Source organism: Mustelus asterias, chromosome 11, assembly GCF_964213995.1.
Source record: "Mustelus asterias chromosome 11, sMusAst1.hap1.1, whole genome shotgun sequence".
In the NCBI taxonomy this organism is placed as follows: domain Eukaryota; kingdom Metazoa; phylum Chordata; class Chondrichthyes; order Carcharhiniformes; family Triakidae; genus Mustelus; species Mustelus asterias.
Window position 1 is genome coordinate 915,571 of NC_135811.1, and position 20,526 is coordinate 936,096.

Consider the following 20,526-nt stretch of genomic DNA (forward strand, 5'->3'; position numbering starts at 1 on the left):
CGGAACATCATGGCAGTGCACTGGCACATCTTCCCAAAGCTCAGTGCCAGAGGACTATAGCAGCAAAATAGCCTGAAACATACTGGAAGTAGCAGACTTGCTCTTAAAAACAAGATTTCCAACTTGAATTTTCCAATGCTTGGAAAAGTTGTTAATGCAAATGATGTTCTTTCATCCTGCACCTTTTCAATTTACAATTGAATATTACTGAACACAGGGTTTGAACTGAAGACTATCCTTCCATTTTGATAAACACACCAAGCAACTTTGCTGCCTCAGTTGTTGCAGATGAAATAGATCTGAAATCACCACCTGCCACTCAGACACAAGCCACGACCACACCACAGACCAAAGATAACCCAGCCGGGAAGGTAGAGTGTTCAACCAAAACACAGAGACACATGAAATGCACAAAATTAAAGCAATATCAGTAACAAAAACAAATCTATAAAATATAAACATTAACAACAAAAATAAAGCAGTGATAGCCCAGTACCAGAGCTGGGTGGCTTCTCCTGTGCACACTGGGCAGCTTGGGGACACCGGGCACATTGGACACACCGGATCACCCAAGGGCACTGGGCAGCCCAGGGACAGGGGACACACAGGATTACTGGGGGGTGGGGGGACACCAGGCAGTCCAGGGATACAGGAAATGCTGCCCCTGTGACCTGCTGCGAAAATCAAACTCTGATGCTTGGACCTACCCAACCCTATAATGGACGTGAACAGTCCAGATCTTATACCCGTCTCTGGTACCAGACTTTCACTAACAACAACAATGCAGCACAGCGCCATTATATCAGGTGACCAATCCATACAAGACTTACCTGCACAACAAGAACAATTCCCAACCAGCATTACAGAGCTAGAGAGGGATCATTCTCTGAATCAATTGTAAACACCAGAAAGACTGAGGGCAATAGCATCCCTTAGCATCTGTATCAAATGTTTCTTGGCCTCTGTGCTTCCTCTAATGACACATGAAACACTCCCAGGACAGACACAGCACAGGGTTAGATACAGAGTAAAGCTCCCTCTCCACTGTCCCCATCAAACGCTCCCAGGACAGGTACAGCACGGGATTAGATGCAGATTAAAGCTCCCTCTCCACTGTCCCCACCAAACGCTCCCAGGACAGGTACAGCACGGGTTAGATACAGAGTAAAGCTCCCCTAACTTTCCTATCGATGATTCCCAATCTAACTGATCACCCAAACTCACATTTGGTGGAGCATCAGGATTGTGATAAAATACACAGCAGTCTGGAACAGAGCGAGGCCTGCCCATACAGCTCTGCTCAAAGCCAAACTGAATACTGATATCTGGACATTCATCACACAGGGTGAGGCAATCCGGGGAGGGCAATGAGGAAAAGCCATAGTCATTTAGAGGCAGCTGGGTTCTCGGATTGTGTCGGTTCTTTCCGGAAACAAGCAAAAATGTGTTGCATGGCCTTCCTGATCCAGATCCAACCTGTGATCAGGATTTATCCCAGGAGCTGCTAATGAAAGTTTCAGCAACAGAACCTATCTAACCAGGAGGGAACGAACGGGTGTTGGGTGGGCTCAAGCAGCATGGGCTGGTGGGAATGGGGTAGGGGGTCTGTTGGACGGGGTCCCAGGAACTGATCAACGTTTCAGAACCTATGAACCAGGACAGATGGGGTGGTAGGTGGGCACAAGGAGCAGAGCACAAACAGGGGCCGTGGTGGGCGCATAACCTCTACAATGTAGTCAAATGCTGCCATTTCCATTCTGCATACACCACACCCACTTCCTAACCAGAACAAGAGGACAAGACCCTTCTAATGGCAGTAACATTCCAGTTCCTGTAAGGACATATCAAAAGTGACAGCTGCCTATACCTAACATGTCCAATCATTAATGCTTTACAGGGATATCTGGATGACTGACCTTAGCTGCCTAACTCCAGCAAGTCAGCAAAGCTCTCTCTGTTCTTGTCCAGTCACAGTGTTGCCATTCAACTAGGAGACTTGGAAGAAACTGACTGCCAGTCTAGACAGAAACTAAAGTTAGCCAAAAGCTGACAGCTGAGAATGCCTTTCCATGATGTTACTCAGAGTTCACTCTGCAGTGAGAAAAAGGCCAGACAATCAGAAGGAAAGTATCAGACGGACAAAGGAGATCTCACAGCAGTCACCTGACCGACAGAACACTTACATAGCAAGATGAAGGGACACCCAGGAAAGCACCCTGTCAGTAATGGTTAGAGATGGATAGAAAGATTACTGGGCAGTTTCCTGCCTGAACGACAGCAGTCTTTCTTGCCAGCAGTGTACTGTCTTGGCCAAAGACCATCTGGTCAGTAAATATCTTCCCATTTATTAGAAGTGCAAAATAGTGACTAGAGGCAGGGGTTAGTGCAAAGGCAAAACTACAGAGTTATGAGCTACAAAACAGAGACGACACAACAAACAGAAAAGTAGTTTGGAGACTCCAGACTAATCAGTAAAGCAGACAGAATCTACAACATGGTATCACCTGAAGTTAGTGGAAGATTCCAGAGTTTCGAGTACTAAAAATGAGAAAAATCTCTTCAAAGAAGAGTAATTGAAGTTGATGTACAGCCCCATGCAAAGCCAGATGATGCATGTTGCCAAATGGTAGAATATCAAATGCATTCTAATCATCCACACTGATCTTAGAGCAGTTGGGATTTATTACTCTAGACTTGTTTTCAATCTGCTGGGATCTAATAGTGAGACATGAACTTTGATTTGGTGGGATCTATTACTCAGACTTGAACTGACCTTAAAGCTGGTGGGATATAACTGTGATGTGGAGATGCCGGCGTTGGACTGGGGTAAACACAGTAAGAAGTTTAACAGTAAGAGACAATACACATCTTTTTAGCCTGTCTTGATGCTCTCTCCACTCCCATTGTTTTGTTTCTTAAAGACTGGATTAGTTGTAAGTATTCGCATTCCAACCATTATTCATGTAAATTGAGTCTGTGTCTTATAAGTTCTGTTTGTGAACAGAATTCCCACTCACCTGAAGAAGGGGCTCAGAGCCTCGAAAGCTTGTGTGGCTTTTGCTACCAAATAAACCTGTTGGACTTTAACCTGGTGTTGTTAAACTTCTTACGGGATATAACTGTAACAGGAACCGATTTTTGATCTGTGAGATCTATTACTCTGATACAAACTGACCTCCAATCTGATGGAATCTATTACTCTGAAAATATACAGAATAAATGGGAAGATACTGAAAGATGTAGAGGAAGTGAGACGCCTTGGGCTGCATCCCTGAAGTTTACAAGACAGGTCGATAAGGTGGTTAAAAAGGCATATAGAACAGTTTCTTTTATCAGCCGAGGTATAAAAATATATGAGCAGTGAGGTCATGCTGGAACTATATAAACATTAACTAGGCTGCAATTTGAGTAGTGTGCGCCGTTCTGGTCACCTCATTACAGAAAGGATAAGAGAGGGTAGAGAGGAGATTGGCGAGGATGTTGCCAGGACTGGAAAATTGCAGCTATGAGAAAAGATTGGAGAGGCTGGGGATGATCTCCTTGGGACAGAGGAGGCTGAGGGGAGATTTGACAGAAATGTACAAAATTGTGAGGGGCCTGGATAGAGTGGATTGAAAGAATTTATTTACTGTAGCAGAAAGGTCAGAGACTAGGGGGTACATTTGGTAGAAAGATTAGATGGAGCTGTGGGAACATTTTTTCATCTAGAGGATTCTGGGGGTCTGAAAGGGTATTATCAAGACAGAAGCCCTCACCTCATTTAAAAAGTGTTTGGATATGTACCTGAAGTCCAGGGTTACAGACCAAATTCTAAAAATGGGATTGAAGGCTGGGTGGCTCGTTTGTCAGTTGGCACAGACAGAAGGGGAAGAATGGCTGCCTTCTGTGCCATAAATATTTCTACGTTTTCTCAATTTTGTGAGTGTTTGAAAAGGAGGAGTGTGCAGGGATATGGGGAGAGGGACGGAGAGTGGCAGTAGTTGAATTGCTCAGCATGGACACAATTAGTCAAATGGCCTCCTTCTGTTCTGTAACGATTCTGTGACATGAACTGACCTAGGATCTGTTGGAGTCGATTACTCTGACATGAACTGATGTCTGACCTGAAGCGTTGTTTCGTTATATAACGTCTCTAAAAGAAGTGGATTCTATTGCTTGATCCACTATGCTGTTGTCCCCCCTGTTCTTCTGAAGATGCAGATTCTGCTGGTGTACAGGCACCAACAGCTCATCAGAATCTTGACGAAGCAAGCACTCTTTGTGTAGTTACTGAATATCAACATGTTATTCAAATGCATAGAAACAACTGCTCCTTATGTGATATTTATCCATCTGCACATTTCAGAGGAACAATGGATAACAATAAGGAGCAGGAACCCATATTGATTTGAATTCACAGTGACTGATTGCTGAACCATAACTGAGTCACTCTCAATTCAGAAACTGAGATCTTTGCATTTCGACATTTTACCATTTCATCAGCTATTCTTAACTGAATATATCTCCTATCCTGGTATCTGGAACTCTCCTGCTCCCTCACCTGGCTGCGTGCTCTCCCATGAACAGTGCATCAGCTTCACCTAAAGTTTGGCATTTGTCACTGAGCTATTGAAAAGCCTGGCCCACATTAGAATTTATAAATTGTGAAGTGCAGAGCAGGTAACTGACTAGTATATCTAGACAGGATATATTAGTCAGCAGTGTTAGTATATGGTAAAGAGTTAGATTGTGACAGATACAGACCACTTGCACCAAGATACAGCCATAATGTCAATCTGAATGTCTCCACTATACAGAGCAGCTTGAAAAGGCAACATTGCAACCTGTTTTAGTAAACTTCACCCTGTAACACTCCTAGTTCTGATACTCTCAAGAGAATTGGAATGTGTTTCAAGTCTAATCCTAATCTCCAAATCATTTAGAGAACATTTAAAGAATCTGAATCTTGCTGCAAAAAAAGGACATATTGTTGAAGCTTTTTGTCTTGCACTCATCAGGACAAACCGAAGAATGCCAAATTTCAAACAATCACAACGATTTGTATCACAGAAGGAGAGGGGAGCTGACTGGTTGGCAAGTCAACTCGATTGGCCAATTAGCTGCTACGAATATGAGGGATACAATGTGAGCATTGCACAGACACAGTTCCAATCTCCCACCCATCCTGGATGATGCACCAGCTACATAGCTCCCTCACCTGGCTGCGTGCTGGCCGACACTGCTCTCCCCATGAACAATTCATCAGCCTGCGCTGCTTCCTGTCCAGATGGCATTCTCTGCTCCAATCTTGTCTCTTACCTCTTTTTTGCGATTTTTTAACATACTCTGGAACTTTGACAGCTCCTTTTCCTGGTCGGCTTTGATTCTCTTTGCCTCATCTCGCAAGCGGGTAGTGTGGTCCTGCTCAAGGCGCTCGATCGTCTGTTTCTGCTGCCGCTCTAAATTCTCAATCTCGTGGTCATACTGACGCTTCTTACTCTGAAGAGAAACAGGATAAACCAGCTTGTTTCAAACACTGTTCAATCACAAACAATCCCACCTCAAAACGGTCACTTTTCCTTGATAATTTATTTCCAAGTTTCTTTTCAAATGGAATTCAACTTCTCTAACTGTCATCACAGGATTTGAATCCATGTTCTTTGGATTATTAGTCCTTTAAAATAACCATTACAAATGGGGTAGTCATGTCTGGTATGATAAAAACAGAAAGGGCAGGGAGCATCTATTTAGAGGGAAACCAAATTAGCACTTAAGGTCAATGATTTTTTGCTGGAAAATTAGGGATGCAACAAGATTTTAGCATATATAGTGGCAGGGAAAAAGGGGAAAAGAATGAAAGGAAAGGCCTCGATCGGAAGGCAGGAGAGATTAAATGACAAAAGAGATTATGGTGCAAGGCAAAAGAGTATAGTAACGGAAAAAGTAAAGAAACAACAATGGGTTGAGAACAGCTGCCATCCAGAAAAATTAGTGTGAAGATTATGATCAGAGGTTGTTGAATCTGGGAGCCTGTAAAGTGCCTGATTGTAAGATATGGTGTTGTCCCATGAGCTCAGCTTCGAAACTCGAGAGGCCGAAAACGGAAAGGTCAAAGTGGGAATGTGTGTTAATGTAGATTAATTGTGTTTAATTGTATTCAGATAGTGGGGGTTAACTGGGGATTCACTTGCACTCCTATAAATAGAAAACTGCTTGTTTGCATAGCTTCAAGACTTGGCCAATGTGGCAGAGCTGACAGCTACATCCTTGAAGGAAAGGAGCTGGAATTCTACCCGAGGAAGGTCAGAGCAAAAATAAACGTAGTACTTTAAGGAAAATATGATCAATAAATCATTTTTCACCAAAGAAAAGATACTAAGCTGTGGTTGTTTGGTAAGGAAATGCATTCTTGCAATGAGTAACTCAATACAAACTAATGAAAGTGTATAAAGATTGGCTCCAATTCTATTCTTCAACAACTGGCTTTCTGGAGTGTAACAATGGGACAGAGAATCAAAGCTACGTTTGTTATGCTGCTGGCATGCTTTATAGGGAGCCGCTTACTGATCACATAATGGCACAGATTTTTAGACTCACTGTCATCTCCTGTTCAAAGCGGCGGAAGATCTGCTCGCGCTGCTGCTGCAGCTTATTGCTGAGTTGCTGCTGTGTGCGCTGTTCCTCCTTCTGAAGCAGCCGCAGCTCACGCAACTCCTGACGCCTGCAGAGAAAGCGGAGACTCGGCAATGAAGAATTCTAACATTCAAAGACTGTTCCATTCAAATGAAGACACAAAGTTACACAGAGAAAAATACAATTCCTACATATCTGAGGTCCAATTGCGGTCCATCAATATCTCTCCTTCAATAAAGTTGAGGGACAGACACGGCTGCAGCTTCTTGTTCAAAGCGAATTCCAGCAACAGGTACCAGCTCCAAACAATCAAAAGCCATCTGCCACTTCCAAACTACCACTGCCCACCACAAACTAACCATACAGTGTCTTCTGTGCCATTTCCCTTCGGTTTTGTAATTCAAATTACTCATGACTACCACAAAGGAAGCAACAGGGTTTTCCAGTAATCTGAAGATAATTCTTGATTTATTATCAATGGTTGTTTACAGTTCAGTTAACAATCTTGTCAATGGATTTGAACCTCAGCAGGCAGAAATATACTCTCATGTAAATCTCATTGAGCTCCATGCTCATTTCTCTATTTAGATATTATATTGGTTTCATCAGCAAATGTTTAAATACAATACATTGAGTTTATCTCAAACCCGACTTCAAAAGACTTAATGGATAAAAAGGGAGAGAGTTTGCTTTAGCTCAGTATTTTCCAAGCTCTGATATGTAAAAACAAGTGACCTGTTTTCTTAAAATAAAAGCAAAATACACAAAGGCTGGAAATTGGAAATAAACTCAGCAAGTCTGGCAGCGTCTGTGGAGAGATAAACAGAGTTAACTGGCAGGACTCTCTGGCCGTTCATGCCAGCAGGATTCTCCTCTGCAGTGAACAGAGATTTGGCTGAGTGCCAAATCCTCCATCCTCTCTGGAAGCGGCGGCAGGGCTGAACAGCCGAAGAGTTCCATCCAACATTTTGGATCTGAATGATCCTTCCACAGAACGGTTTCCTTCCTGTGTGTAAGCTGTGTAAATATGTTGTGCTTCAAATCAAAATGCAAGTTCTAAAACTTGTAACAGAGGATAAAAACAGGCAGCATTTGCTACACAGATATAGAATGCTTTCCAACAAGTAGTGGAAGCTTTCTTCTATATTTAAGGATATTCTTGCAAACAGTAACGAGTCAATTCATAGAATCCATACAGTGCAGAAGGAGGCCATTCAGCCCATCGAGTCTGCACCGACAACAATCCACCCAGACCTTGCCGAAAAGGATTACTATGAACCACAGCTACAAAAGTACCAGGAATTGAAATATTACTATCAAATGCAATTTAATGTTGGACACTCACTTAGGGATAATCTCAAATCAAGATTAGAAATTCATCCAAAAGAATCATTTGATCCAAAATAAAATTCAACAGCTGAGACAACTGGCATTACAATTAGCACTAAAGAAGTTACCAGCAATCAGACTCTTACCTGAGGTATCTCATTTCTTCATTGTTTTTGTCATTATCTGTAACAATTTTTGATGTTGTCACTTTTACCTCCACACCGTCTACCATAAACTTACGAGTTTTTTTCAATGTCTTTTTCTGTTGTCTCATTTCCTGATAAATTACCATAAATAAAGAAACAAAGTGAGTGAAAACATAGTCCATCTGCTGCACAGGTCCCTTCGCTGCAAGCTCGCCGCACCGGAACTTGGGGCACAGATCAGCTAGATAGTCAATATCTTTTCCCAAAGGTAGGGGGGTCTAAAACTAGAGGGCATAGGTTTAAGGTGAGAGGGGAGAGATACAAAAGGGTCCAGAGGGGCAATTTTTTCACACAGAGGGTGGTGAGTGTCTGGAACAAGCTGCCAGAGGTAGTAGTAGAGGCGAGTACAATTTTGTCTTTTAAAAAGCATTTAGACAGTTACATGGGTACGATGGGTATAGAGGGATATGGGCCAAATGTGGTCAATTGGGGTTAGCTTAGGGGTTTTAAAAAAAAAGGGCAGCATGGACAAGTTGGGCCGAAGGGCCTGTTTCCATGCTGTAAACCTCTATGACCTGTGCCACCCACCTGCGGTGCCAGTCCCCGTTGCACAGCTGATGTGCCGGCCCTCATCCTAGGATCTTAAAGTAGGTGACTAGTGAGATAGTTGGTATATTGGTTTTAATTCTCTGAAACTCCCTAGGTCTGGGGAAGGTCCCATTAGATTGAAAGAGATCAAATGTAACTCCATTATTCAAAAGGGGGACAAAAAGTGGGAAACTGCAGGTCAGTTAGCTTAACATCTGGAATACAGAAGATGTTAGCAGCAGAACCTATAGCAGGACATTTGGATACGTTGACACAACTTATTGACATTCTTTGAAGAAGTAACTTGTGCTGTGGATCAAGGGGAACTGATGGATGTACTGTATTTCGATTTCCACAAAACATTTGATAAGGTGCCAACTCAAAACTTTCTGTGGAAATAAAAGCTCATGTTATAGGGGGTAACATAATGGCATGGATAGAAGATTGGTTGGCTAAGAGAAGCAGACAGTAGGCATACATGGATCTTTGTCTGATTGGCAATATATAATGCATGGTGTGCCACAGGGATCAGTGCTGGGACCTCAATTGCTTACAATTTATACAAATGACCTGGATGAAGAGTTGGATGCCAAATTTGCTGGTGACACAAAGGTAGGTACGAAACTAAGTTATAAAGATGACTTAGGGAAGTTACAAAAAGATATAGATAGATTAAAGTGGGCAAAGATTTGGCAAATGATTGGCTTTCTGAAAACATGGGATTGAGTAGCTCAAGGGCCTAATTTAATAATACCAATCAAAAATTTCAACAAAGGTCAATCATCATTTTCTCAAAAATAACTAGCGATGGTCAGTAAATGACAGTTTTTACCCACAATTAGAATTTAATCTTCAAAAAAACTAGGTGTGTTATTTGGCTCTGATCTTAGTTTGTTACCTGGAGTGATATAGATCCGGTCTCCTTGTTGCGGGACAGAAAGCTGGAAATGGACAGGCTCAAGTCAATGCTGTTGTTGTCTGCCATTGACCCACTCCCAGAATCGGCATCTCTCTCTTCCTCTTTACCAATGCTCTTAGACTGAGCAGCAGGATCCACATTTTCCTTCATCTCCTCTGTGGTGATACTAATGTCAGGAATCATCTCCAGCTTTATGTCCTCTGGACTCTCACTGTCAACTTCCTTCACTGAGCAAGGTGCTACACCTTGTGCCTCACATAACTCTCCATTCACTATTACCCCTGCTGGGTAAGAATTGGTTTTAGATTGTGCCTTGGCCTCAGCCTCTGTCTCTGAAGTGGTCTTTACACCACTCTCGATTACAATGTCTACCTCAGGGCACCCTTCGGCTTCCATTGACTGTGTAGCAGAGTTCACTCGGAGGTCATCAGCCAGTTTCTCCTGCTTTGTTTCTTCATTGGGAAGTGTTGGTGTGTTTACGGTTGGCTCTGCCACCTCCTTTCCTCTCTCCCCTGAAATGACATTCAGCGTTGCTTCAGTTACATCCTCTTTCGGCTGCAAACCAATCTCAATTAAGGTGGGAGCTTCTTTCACTGCTTCTTCCTCAACTTTCTTTGGCTCAGTCACAGCCAAGGACTCTGTTAGTTCAGTGTCGGCTGCTTTGTTCTCCCTCTCAGCCTCCGCTTTGTGCTCCCTCTCAGCCTCCGCATGGTTCTCTCGCTCAGCCTCCCCTTCATTTCGTTCTGTGACTACGACCTGCTCTTCCGCTCCAGCTGTTTTTCCTTCTGCCACCACTGATTCTTTCTCTCTTTCCTCTTCAGCTTCTCTAACATCTTTGTGTACCTCACCTTCCTTCAGATGTTCCTCAGGACCATCCTCAGCTCCTGGGATTTCCACAGTCGGCTCCTCTGTCTCAGATTTCTCTTCAGATGGTGTGGGTTTCCTCGCTTCAGCATTCAGGTCCTCACTACCTCCTTGTACCTCTTCATTACTGATGTCAGAAGCATTGTTCTCCGTCAGCCTGTCGCTCTCAGGCTTCTCCCCTTCGCTGGTACCAATCCCCTCATCCGACAGCTTGTCACTGACCTTGTCTGCATTTTCCTCTATAGGCTCAGTCTCCATTTTCTCAGAAACAGATTCAAGGATTGATGGAGACTGGGAGAGTTTCTCGTCCTCGGAGCTGGCTGTGCTGATATCTGATGGGGCACGTTTATGTCCTGGCAAAACCTACAGGAAAATAGCATTAAAATCTTTTGCTGCTTAATTTGAGTCCACAGTTATACAGATGCAGTTCATTTATTTTACAGTTCTAATCATTTCCAGTACTGTCCATAACACATTCCAACACGGAGTCCACATCAGAGCATAAAGAGAACACACAGAATCGCCATTTATATAGAGAAAGTCTGCATTAGCTGATGCACACAATACATTAATTGCCAAGAGCAACATTAACAAGGGCTAGGAGCCCACCATCTCAACTAGAAAATGGTGTTGGAAGAAATATAAGGAGCGAATGATGTCCCTTGGTGTATAAGTGAAGTTACCGGATGCTGCCATTGGCAGTCTGACTGCTGCAGAACATCAAGAGCAGAGGGAAATTCAAGGTTGAAGTAAGAACATCCAGCCCATCAAAGGTTGTCCACAATGCATTAGCTTTCTATTATGACACTTAATCAATGAAGGAATTAAATACTATTCTCCCAGAGCAAACCTATCCCTTTCCCATGATAAAAAGCACCGAGGAAGGTAATTTGCATCATCCATAGATTATAGAATCCCTACAGTGCAGAAGGTCTGAAAGGGTATCTTACCCAGTCCCAGCTCTGCGCCGTACCCTTGTAACCCTGCACATTTACCACTGCTAATCCACCTAACCTACACATCTTGGGACACTAAGGGGCAATTTAGCATGGCCGATTCACCTACCCCGCTCATCTTTGGACTGTGGGAGGAAACCCACACAGACACAGGGAGAACATGCAAACTCCAGTTTCCTCCCACAGTCCAAAGATTGGTAAATTAGGTGGATTAACCATGGTAAATGCGTGGGGTACAGGGATTGGCCGGGGTTGAGCCTGGGTAAGATATTGTTGCAGACTCGATGGGCTAAATGGCCTCCTTCTGCACTGTAGGGATTCTATGATTCTACTTGACCCACCTCATTTCCAACAACCAGTGTCTAGCAGTGCCTCCATTCTTGTTGGACTGGACGCATACTGCTGTCAAAAATTCTCCTGGAACTCTTTCCCCCCTCTGCCCTTTACACTACCACTACTCAAATCTATATCTAGGTAAAGTTCCTCATTATAATTATTCTATAATTTCTGCACCTCTGTAATTTCCTAACACATTTATTTCTCTACATCTTTCTCACTAGTTGGTGGCCAATAGATTACACCATGCAATGTAATTGCACCTTTTTCTTACCAGCACCTGCCTGATTATAGGATTAGATCAAATATACAGCAGTAAAACAAGCTATCCTGAGCTATTTATGCTCCAGTCAAGCCTCCTTCCAAATGTTCTCAGCTAAATTCATCATCGTAATCCTCTATCCCCTTCCCCCTCATATACTTGCCTAGCTTCCCCTTAGATGCACCTACACCCAGTCATTGTGGTAGCGAGTTCCACTTTCTCACCACTGTTTGAGGGAAGAACTTTCTTTTAAATTCCCTATTGGATGGCATGATAATTATCTCACGCTGTGAACAGTGTCTTTTGTTCCCATTTTAAAAGGCTGATGACTTTCAGGTCCGAACAAATTACTGTCCCCCATCCAGGTCAAAGTGCTTCACTGAATGATCTGGTGGCTGGTTGGGTTTGAGAGCTGGCAAGATGATGGACTTCAACCTATAACATAAAACTGTGAAGCAAGCAAGTTCACACTGCCCGAGCAGCCAAACTGTTGACTATTGGACATAATTGTGCTGGAGACACACATCTGATACTCACTGCTGCATTTTCAGAATCCTCCTCCTCTTCATCTTCCTTGCTCTCCTCAATCTCTTCTGTGACCTCTGCCTTTGCTTCTGCAATCAGCTCTCTCACTGGCTTACTGCTGTCAACATTCACCACAAATGGGTGCTGTAGAGAAAGCGGAGTAGATTTAAGAACAAATGCTCAGAGATGCACCGTATTTCAGACATTCCAAACCTGTGACCTCTATAGGCATGGAAAAGGACAGCAGGAGCATTGGAATAGGACCACCTACCAGTTTCCTTCCAAAACACACCATCCTGACTTGGAATTATAACCGCATTCCTTCACTGTTGCCAGGTCAAATCCTGGGACTCCCTCCCTATCAGAACTGTAGGTGTACCAACACCACACAGACTGCAGCAATTCAAAAAGGCTATTCACTCACCATCAGCTTCTCAAGGGCAATTAAGGATGGACAATAAATACTGGCCTTTCCAGTGATGCACACATCCAATGAACACAAAAGGTCCTTCCCCATGTCCTGAGCTAATGCCCAAAGCCACCAGATCTCTGCCACCGAATTAGGCTCTGCGTGAATAACTATACTGCACCAGGCTGCAGTGGAGCATCCGCTGAGAAAGAACGAGATGTTGGGGCTCTGCAGCATTCTCAAGGGTTGCTACACCACTTAGATGAAGTGATTCTAAACATGGTTGCAATTAGGGTGCAGCAAGAGACTGTTTACACCTACAGAACTTAAATACTAGAAATCTGAAAGACAACAAGAATGTTGATTTGTCTCTTCAAATGTTCACAGAATCACTGAACTGTTACGGTGCAGGAGGCCATTTGGCCCATTGTGCCTTCACTGACTCTCCAAACCAGCACCGTGGTTAATGCTATGCTTGTGTCTTTTCCTCATACCTGCGCACATTGTTTCTATTTAAGTAATCATCTAATGCCCTCTAGAATGCCTCCATTGGCAGTACATCCCAAACCCCAACCACTCAATGTGTGAAAAAGTTTTTTCCAAATTCATATTTGCTTCTTTTGCAAATCACTTTAAATCTGTGCCCTCTCTTTCTTGATGGATCTGCTGTGCAATTCTAGAATATGGCATTCAACTTCATCAGACAACAAAGCCTTTAAACTGAACAACAAGTGTTCACTCTGAATCAGTACTGAAAAAAGACTTAGTGAAGAATGGAATAAAAACAGAAAATGGTGAAGATATTCAGTGGTTTTGGTGGCATCTATGATGAGAAACAGGGTTAACATTTCAGTCTGACACCTTTCATCAGGGATGAGGAGATGATGGCGTTGTGGTAATGTCATTCGACTAGTAATCCAGAGGTCCAGGCTAATGCTCTGGGGGACATGGGTTCAAATCACACCAGGATGGAATTTAAATTCCACTAATACATCTGGAATACTACTTAAATCAGCAAGGGTTAATAGGGAACAGGACAGGCTCCAGATCAGCGTGGGGCAAGGTTTAATGAAGTGGAATGGGCTCAGAACCATTTGAATTTGACACGAGGACTCTGCATATTACACTGGTTGATGAATACGATACAAATTCTCAGCACCAATGACAGATTAACAAAGCACAATGCAAACCTCTAAGCCCAATGCAGATACACACACAAGCATCTAACAAACATGTTCTAGCCTTTACTCACAGATGCATGGGGTGTTAGGCAAAAACAGCAAAGTCTGATAGACATGAAGCTGTTATTTTTCGAGTGATCTTCGTGTAAGGGAGTGTAGACTCCACAAAGAAGCTCCAGTTCAGTTTCCTTCAGCTGTTTCTCCTCCAATTCTAAATCTGCACACTCTGACTGGCTGTTCGATATAGAGACCAGCTGTTGCACAGAATAAGCAACCCTTAAATTGTGACAGGCCAATGAGCTCCGCATGCACCCAGAACATAACAGAATTCCTAGACTTTCACCTGTCACTTCATGGGTAAGAGCACTGTCCAATCTGCCACTGAATCACAGGAAGCTGGAAAGACTGACGTGCCATCCTTAGACTGATCTCACAGTAAGCCTCAGTGCTCCAGGATAAACGGCCAGGGTTCCCACATCTCATTATTACCTAGTGACAGCTGCAAGAGATTGAGCGTGTGCCGGTTTACCGGGGACAGGATCAGATTCTGCTATGAGGCTGCTTCACTCACTGTCAGCTTCATATCATGGCTCAGCCGATAACCATCCACACCTTTGAATCAGAAGGTTGTGAGTGCAAACTTCACTCCAGAAACTTGACCACATAAAGAAGCCCCACGCCGAGGGAGGGTGCGCCCCGCGCCGAGGGAGGGTGCGCCCCGCGCCGAGGGAGGGTGCGCCCCGCGCCGAGGGAGGGTGCGCCCCGCGCCGAGGGAGGGTGCGCCCCGCGCCGAGGGAGGGTGCGCCCCGCGCCGAGGGAGGGTGCGCCCCGCGCCGAGGGAGGGTGCGCCCCGCGCCGAGGGAGGGTGCGCCCCGCGCCGAGGGAGGGTGCGCCCCGCGCCGAGGGAGGGTGCGCCCCACGCCGAGGGAGGGTGCGCCCCACGCCGAGGGAGGGTGCGCCCCGCGCCGAGGGAGGGTGCGCCCCGCGCCGAGGGAGGGTGCGCCCCGCGCCGAGGGAGGGTGCGCCCCACGCCGAGGGAGAGCTGCCCTAACAGTGGAATTATCTTTCAAATGAAATATTAACCAAGACCACTTCTCATTCTTCCATATTTGTTCCTGGAAGGAGTGTGTTGCTGGTTAGGACAGCATTTATTGTCCATCTCCAAGTTTTAACAAATGTTAAAAATTCATTTATGAGGCATCGCCGATGTTGATTTTAAGCACCCCCACAGCGCCGGCACCCCCTCCCCGCGCCGGGTGACGGCACCACCCCCCCCCCCCCCCCCCGGGTGACGGCACCCCCTCCCCGCGCTAGGTGACGGCCCCCTCCCGCGCACCAGCACCCCCACAGTGTCGTTTTCTGTGTTGCGATTTTGATACAATTGAGTGGCTTCCTCAGCCATTTCAGAGGGTGGTTAAGGGTCCCACATTGCTGTAGGTCTGGAGTGAGCTGTAGGTCAGACTGGGCAAGGACAGCAGATTTCCTCGCCTGGAGGACATTAGTGCCCTGTTTGAGAACAGAGACCACTCCATCTGACGAAGGAGCATTGCTCCGAAAGCTTATGGTATTTGCTACCAAATAAACCTGTTGGACTTTAACCTGGTGTTGTGAGACTTCTTACTGGACATTAGTGAAGCAGGCGAGTTTAAGACAATCCAGTCGTTTCGCGGTCACCATTACTAAGACTAGTTTTTTTTATTCCAGATTTATTAATTCATTGAGTTAAATTCTCTTAGTTGCCACAGTGGGATTTGAGCTCATGTTTCCAGAGCACTGTCCTGGGCCTCTTGATTACTAGTCCAATAAAGTTATTACGCTCCCATTTCCTACCTGAAAAATCAATTAAGTTTTTAAAGTTTGAACTGCTCAGTGTTAGGCTTCAGCCCTCCTACTTGCATATTTACTAATCAGGATATTGCCTCAGCAGTGATTTACTCAGTACCCCTCACCAGTTTCACTGCTGCAAGTCAGAATGTGAAACTGGTCCCCATTCACTTTCCAAACCTGGGTTAAATACTCACCTGTAGCAGTTGCTGGCATGACCACCTCACCTCAACATTCTTCTCCAATGCCTTCCTCAGGAAATCACTGAACGCAGGAGACCTACAGTAAGAAACAGCAGCCACTAAATATTACAAGAGATTTACAGAACACTGTGACAGCTCTTAGAAGTAAGCTGAGTGCTGTTACCCAGGCTGATATGGATGCTAATGTGCATAGTGAGAACCACAAACAGCAATAAAACAAATGTTCCTAAAAAGCAATAATAGCAGAGACTAGGAATGGAATCAAGAACAGAAACACATAGTAAGTCAGTCAGCAACTCGTGTCCAACTTTGACAAAGTGCTACACATGAAACATTAACTTTGCCTTTTTTCTCCACTGAAGATTACTGACATTGGGAGAATTTCCAGCATTTGTTTAAGGGATGCTGGCGGACGAATGAACATTCAACTCCCTTACTCTTCTTTCAATAGTGTCATGAACTCTTCAACAGCCACCTGAGCAGGTAAAGGAACTGTCAGTTCAATCTCTGTCAGTGCTCCACTCAACTGTCACCATAGATTATATAGTGAAGTTCGAGTATAGGGATGGAATCCATGGTCTTCTGGTGCAGAGATGATACATCACCTAACAGCCAATCTAGCGCCAACCATCACCAAGCAACAGATTAAACTTGAGGGTGCAAATGCTACCAGATGTGTTAGAATATCAGCCACATTACAAGCAGCATATTCATTTGCTCAATAACCAGAAGTCGATGACAATCTCCTTCGTTTTGTTGACATTGAGGGAGAGATTATTGTCGCCACACCAGTTCACCAGATTCTCTATCTCATTTCTGTAGCCTGGCTCGCCATTGTTTGAGATCCGACCCACTACGGTGATGTCGTCAGCAAACCTGGTCCACTCCTCAACCACCGCAGCATCTCCGGGCCTTTTACCTCTTCCCTTCCACAGTCCAGGCACTCACACTTCTTTCCGGTGTATCAGTGATTAACTTGTTCTTTTTTCAAGTTTGTAAACCGTACTCACTGCTCACAATGCAATCTTCTCTACATTGGGAGACCAAACACAATCAACCAATCTGGTTGACCACTTTGCAAAGAAAGTAATTCCGGTTGTCATTTTAGTTCTCTGCCTGAATTAGGCACTTTATAGCTTTTTGGACCGAAAATTGAGTTTGCCAATTTTGAATCATGATCTCTTCCTCTATTTTTTCAGGCACCATAGAACCATAGAAAATTACAGCTCAGAAACAGGCCTTTTGGCCCTTCTTGTCTGCGCCGAACCATTTTATGCCTAGTCCCACTGACCTGCACTTGGACCATATCCCTCCACACCCCTCTCATCCATGAACCCGTCCAAGTTTTTCTTAAATGTTAAAAGTGACCCCGCATTTACCACTTTATCCGGCAGCTCATTCCACACTCCCACCACTCTCTGCGGGAAGAAGCCCCCCCTAATATTCCCTTTAAACTTTTCTCCTTTCACCCTTAACCCATGCCCTGTGGTTTTTTTCTCCCCTAGCCTCAGCGGAAAAAGCCTGCTTGCATTCACTCTATCTATACCCATCAAAATCTTATACACCTCTATCAAATCTCCCCTCAATCTTCTACGCTCCAGGGAATAAAGTCCCAACCTATTCAATCTTACCAGCTTTTGGTAATCATTCTCCTAATTCCAGCTTACTCCTCCTATAAATGCATCATTCAATTTAAAGGCAAAACAAAAGGTTGGAACAAGGCAAGGTTCATAAAGAAGGTGGTAGCAGAGGAGTACAGAGTAAGTGGAATCGAATAGGATGGATTATTCTGACACTGTCAGAATCCTTGAGGATTTAGATGGTACAGGTTTAACCCATGCATAACACTGAACTACAAAATGGTTCTGAATGCAATATTTACAAAGATACTAAAGATTTGCATTGAAAGTAGATGCTTGTAACGGGCTAGCAGCTGAGTATACTTGCCATCGGGACGGCTGTGCCAGTGTGGGTGGGTCCGCTTTAGCAATTTTCAGCAGGACTCTCATTGGGTTCAGCTCATGGTGTGGTGGCTCCATCTGAGCCATCTCAATAAGGGTGACGCCCAATGACCAGATATCAGCCTTGTAATCGTAGGGTTTGTCCTTTGACGTCTCACACATCACAACTTCAGGCGCCATCCTAGAGAAACACAGCGCAACACATCATTGCATGTCTGAAGCAGGACACTAACGCCACACATTGGGAAACGTACAGCCCATTCACTGTGAAATGAGCACAGACTAATACCTGGTATATACTGCCCGAAAGGAACACAGGAGTAGGCTATTTGGCCCATCGAGTCTGCTCCACCATTCAAATAGTTTATGGCTGATCATTAACCCTTCTGCTAGTTTTCCTCACTATCCCCATATCACTTGAGGTCACTAGTATCTAGAAATCTATTGATGGGGCAAAGAATTGCAAAGATTCACCACCCTTTTGGTGAAGAAATTCTATTTCATCACAGTTTCAATTGGCCTGCCGCTTATTCTGAGACTGTGTCCCCTGGTTTTAGACTCACCAGCCAGGGGAAACATCCTGTCCACATCCACCCTGTCACACCCTGGAAAAATGTTTTAAGTTTCAATGAGATCACCTCTCATTCTTTGAAACTCTGGGGAATACAGGCCTAATCTCCTCAATCACTCCTCACAGGACAGTCCCACAGCCCCAGTGATTAATCTAGTGAACCTCCACTGCATCCCTCAATGGCACGTACATCCTTCCTTAGATAAGACGACCAAAATTGCACACAATACTACAGATGCAGTCTCAAGGCTCTACATAACTGCAGCAAGGCATCTTTACTCCAACTCAAATCCCCTTGTGATGAAGGACAATGTACCATTTGCTTTCCTAATTGCTTGCTGCAGCTGTGTGCCAGCTTTCAGTAACTGGTGCACAAGGACACCCAGGTCCCTTTGGACATCAACACACCCCCAGCCTCTCACCATTTAATACTCGGCCTTCCTGTTTCTTTCCAGCAATGTGGATGACTTCTCAATTATATTCCATCTGCCATCTCCTTGCCCATTTGCTTTGTCTGTCCAATTCCCCTCAAAGTCTCCTTGAATCCTCCCCACAACTCACATTCCCACCTAGTCATCAGCAAATTTGTAATTATTATATTTGGTCCCTTCATCCAGCTATACCTGGTATTTCAGTTATATAGATTGGGAATAGCTGGGACCCAAGCATTGATCCTTGCAGTGTCCCACTAGTCACAGCCAACTGTCTTGTGAATGGCCCGTTTATTCCTACTCCCTGCTTTTTGTCTGTTAACTAATTTTCAATCCACAGCAGTATATTACCCCCAATCCCACGTGCTCTAATTTTGTTTACTAACCTCCTGTGTGGGACCGTACTGAAATCCTTCTTAAAAAAAATAGAAAACTGATAAATACCACAACATCTTCATAATGCACAAGCACAGCAGTAAAAGCCACATCTTACCAGTAAGGTGTCCCAATAAAGGAGTCTCTCCGTTGCAATGTCCTGTTATTCTTTGCCGAGACCCCAAAATCAGCTGCAATAGACAAAGAAAGGCATGTGACTCACTCTTATAGCTGGAGACATTGATCCAGGGTCTGCAGAGGTACAACAATTCCAACAATGAACCTATTAAACTGACTGCAGACACTGGACAGTGAGTGCAGGCTCCAACTCCCACCTCTATAATAACAGAAATTCTACTTTGTTAATGAAATACATGGCAGCCATTATCGAGTGGAAAGGCAAGATTAAAAAGATCAGAATGTCCTAAACCTGCCTCAATTCTACTCATTACTCTCCCAACATTTATAAAGGGCCGAGATAGAGAATTAACCCTGTGCATGGCCAATGCTGCCACACACACCTTGGACATTTCTGTCATCTTCAAATGCAACGATGTTCCACACCTAACAGCTACCTCAGTGATCCGAGGAGTATAGAACATAGAACAGTACAGCACAGTACAGGCCCTTTGGCCCACGATGTTGTGCCGAACCTTTTCCGAAACCAAGATCAAGCTATCCCACTCCCTATCATTCTGGTGTGCTCCATCTGCCTATCCAATAACCGCTTGAAAGTTCCTAAAGTGGCCGACTCCACTATCACTGCAGGCAGTCCATTCCACACCCCAACCACTCTCTGAGTAAAGAACCTACCTCGGATATCCCTCCTATATCTCCCACCATGAACCTTATAGTTATGCCCCCTAGTAACAGCTACATTCACCCGAGGAAATAGTCTCTGAACGTCCACTCTATCAATCCCCTTCACCATCTTATAACCCTCTATTAAGTCGCCTCTCAACCTCCTCCGCTCTAAAGAGAAAAGCCCTAGCTCCCTCGACCATTCCTCATAAGACCTACCCTCAGTATAGGAA

At 44.4% G+C, this 20,526-nt stretch overlaps 1 protein-coding gene across 4 annotated transcripts in view; it reads right to left on the reverse strand.

The window, feature by feature from the left end:
* The window catches only part of LOC144500301 (STE20-like serine/threonine-protein kinase), a 146,454-nt gene that overhangs the window by 39,493 nt on the left and 86,435 nt on the right, over positions 1-20,526 (reverse strand). For all 4 annotated transcript variants that reach the window (XM_078222988.1, XM_078222987.1, XM_078222986.1 and 1 more), the window contains 8 exons: positions 19,611-19,683; positions 18,102-18,296; positions 16,149-16,230; positions 12,550-12,681; positions 9,574-10,821; positions 8,088-8,218; positions 6,577-6,700; positions 5,299-5,478 (listed from right to left, as the gene is read on the reverse strand). In XM_078222988.1, coding sequence (XP_078079114.1) covers positions 5,299-5,478; positions 6,577-6,700; positions 8,088-8,218; positions 9,574-10,821; positions 12,550-12,681; positions 16,149-16,230; positions 18,102-18,296; positions 19,611-19,683 — 2,165 coding nt within the window. The remainder of the gene's footprint in view (positions 1-5,298; positions 5,479-6,576; positions 6,701-8,087; positions 8,219-9,573; positions 10,822-12,549; positions 12,682-16,148; positions 16,231-18,101; positions 18,297-19,610; positions 19,684-20,526) is intronic.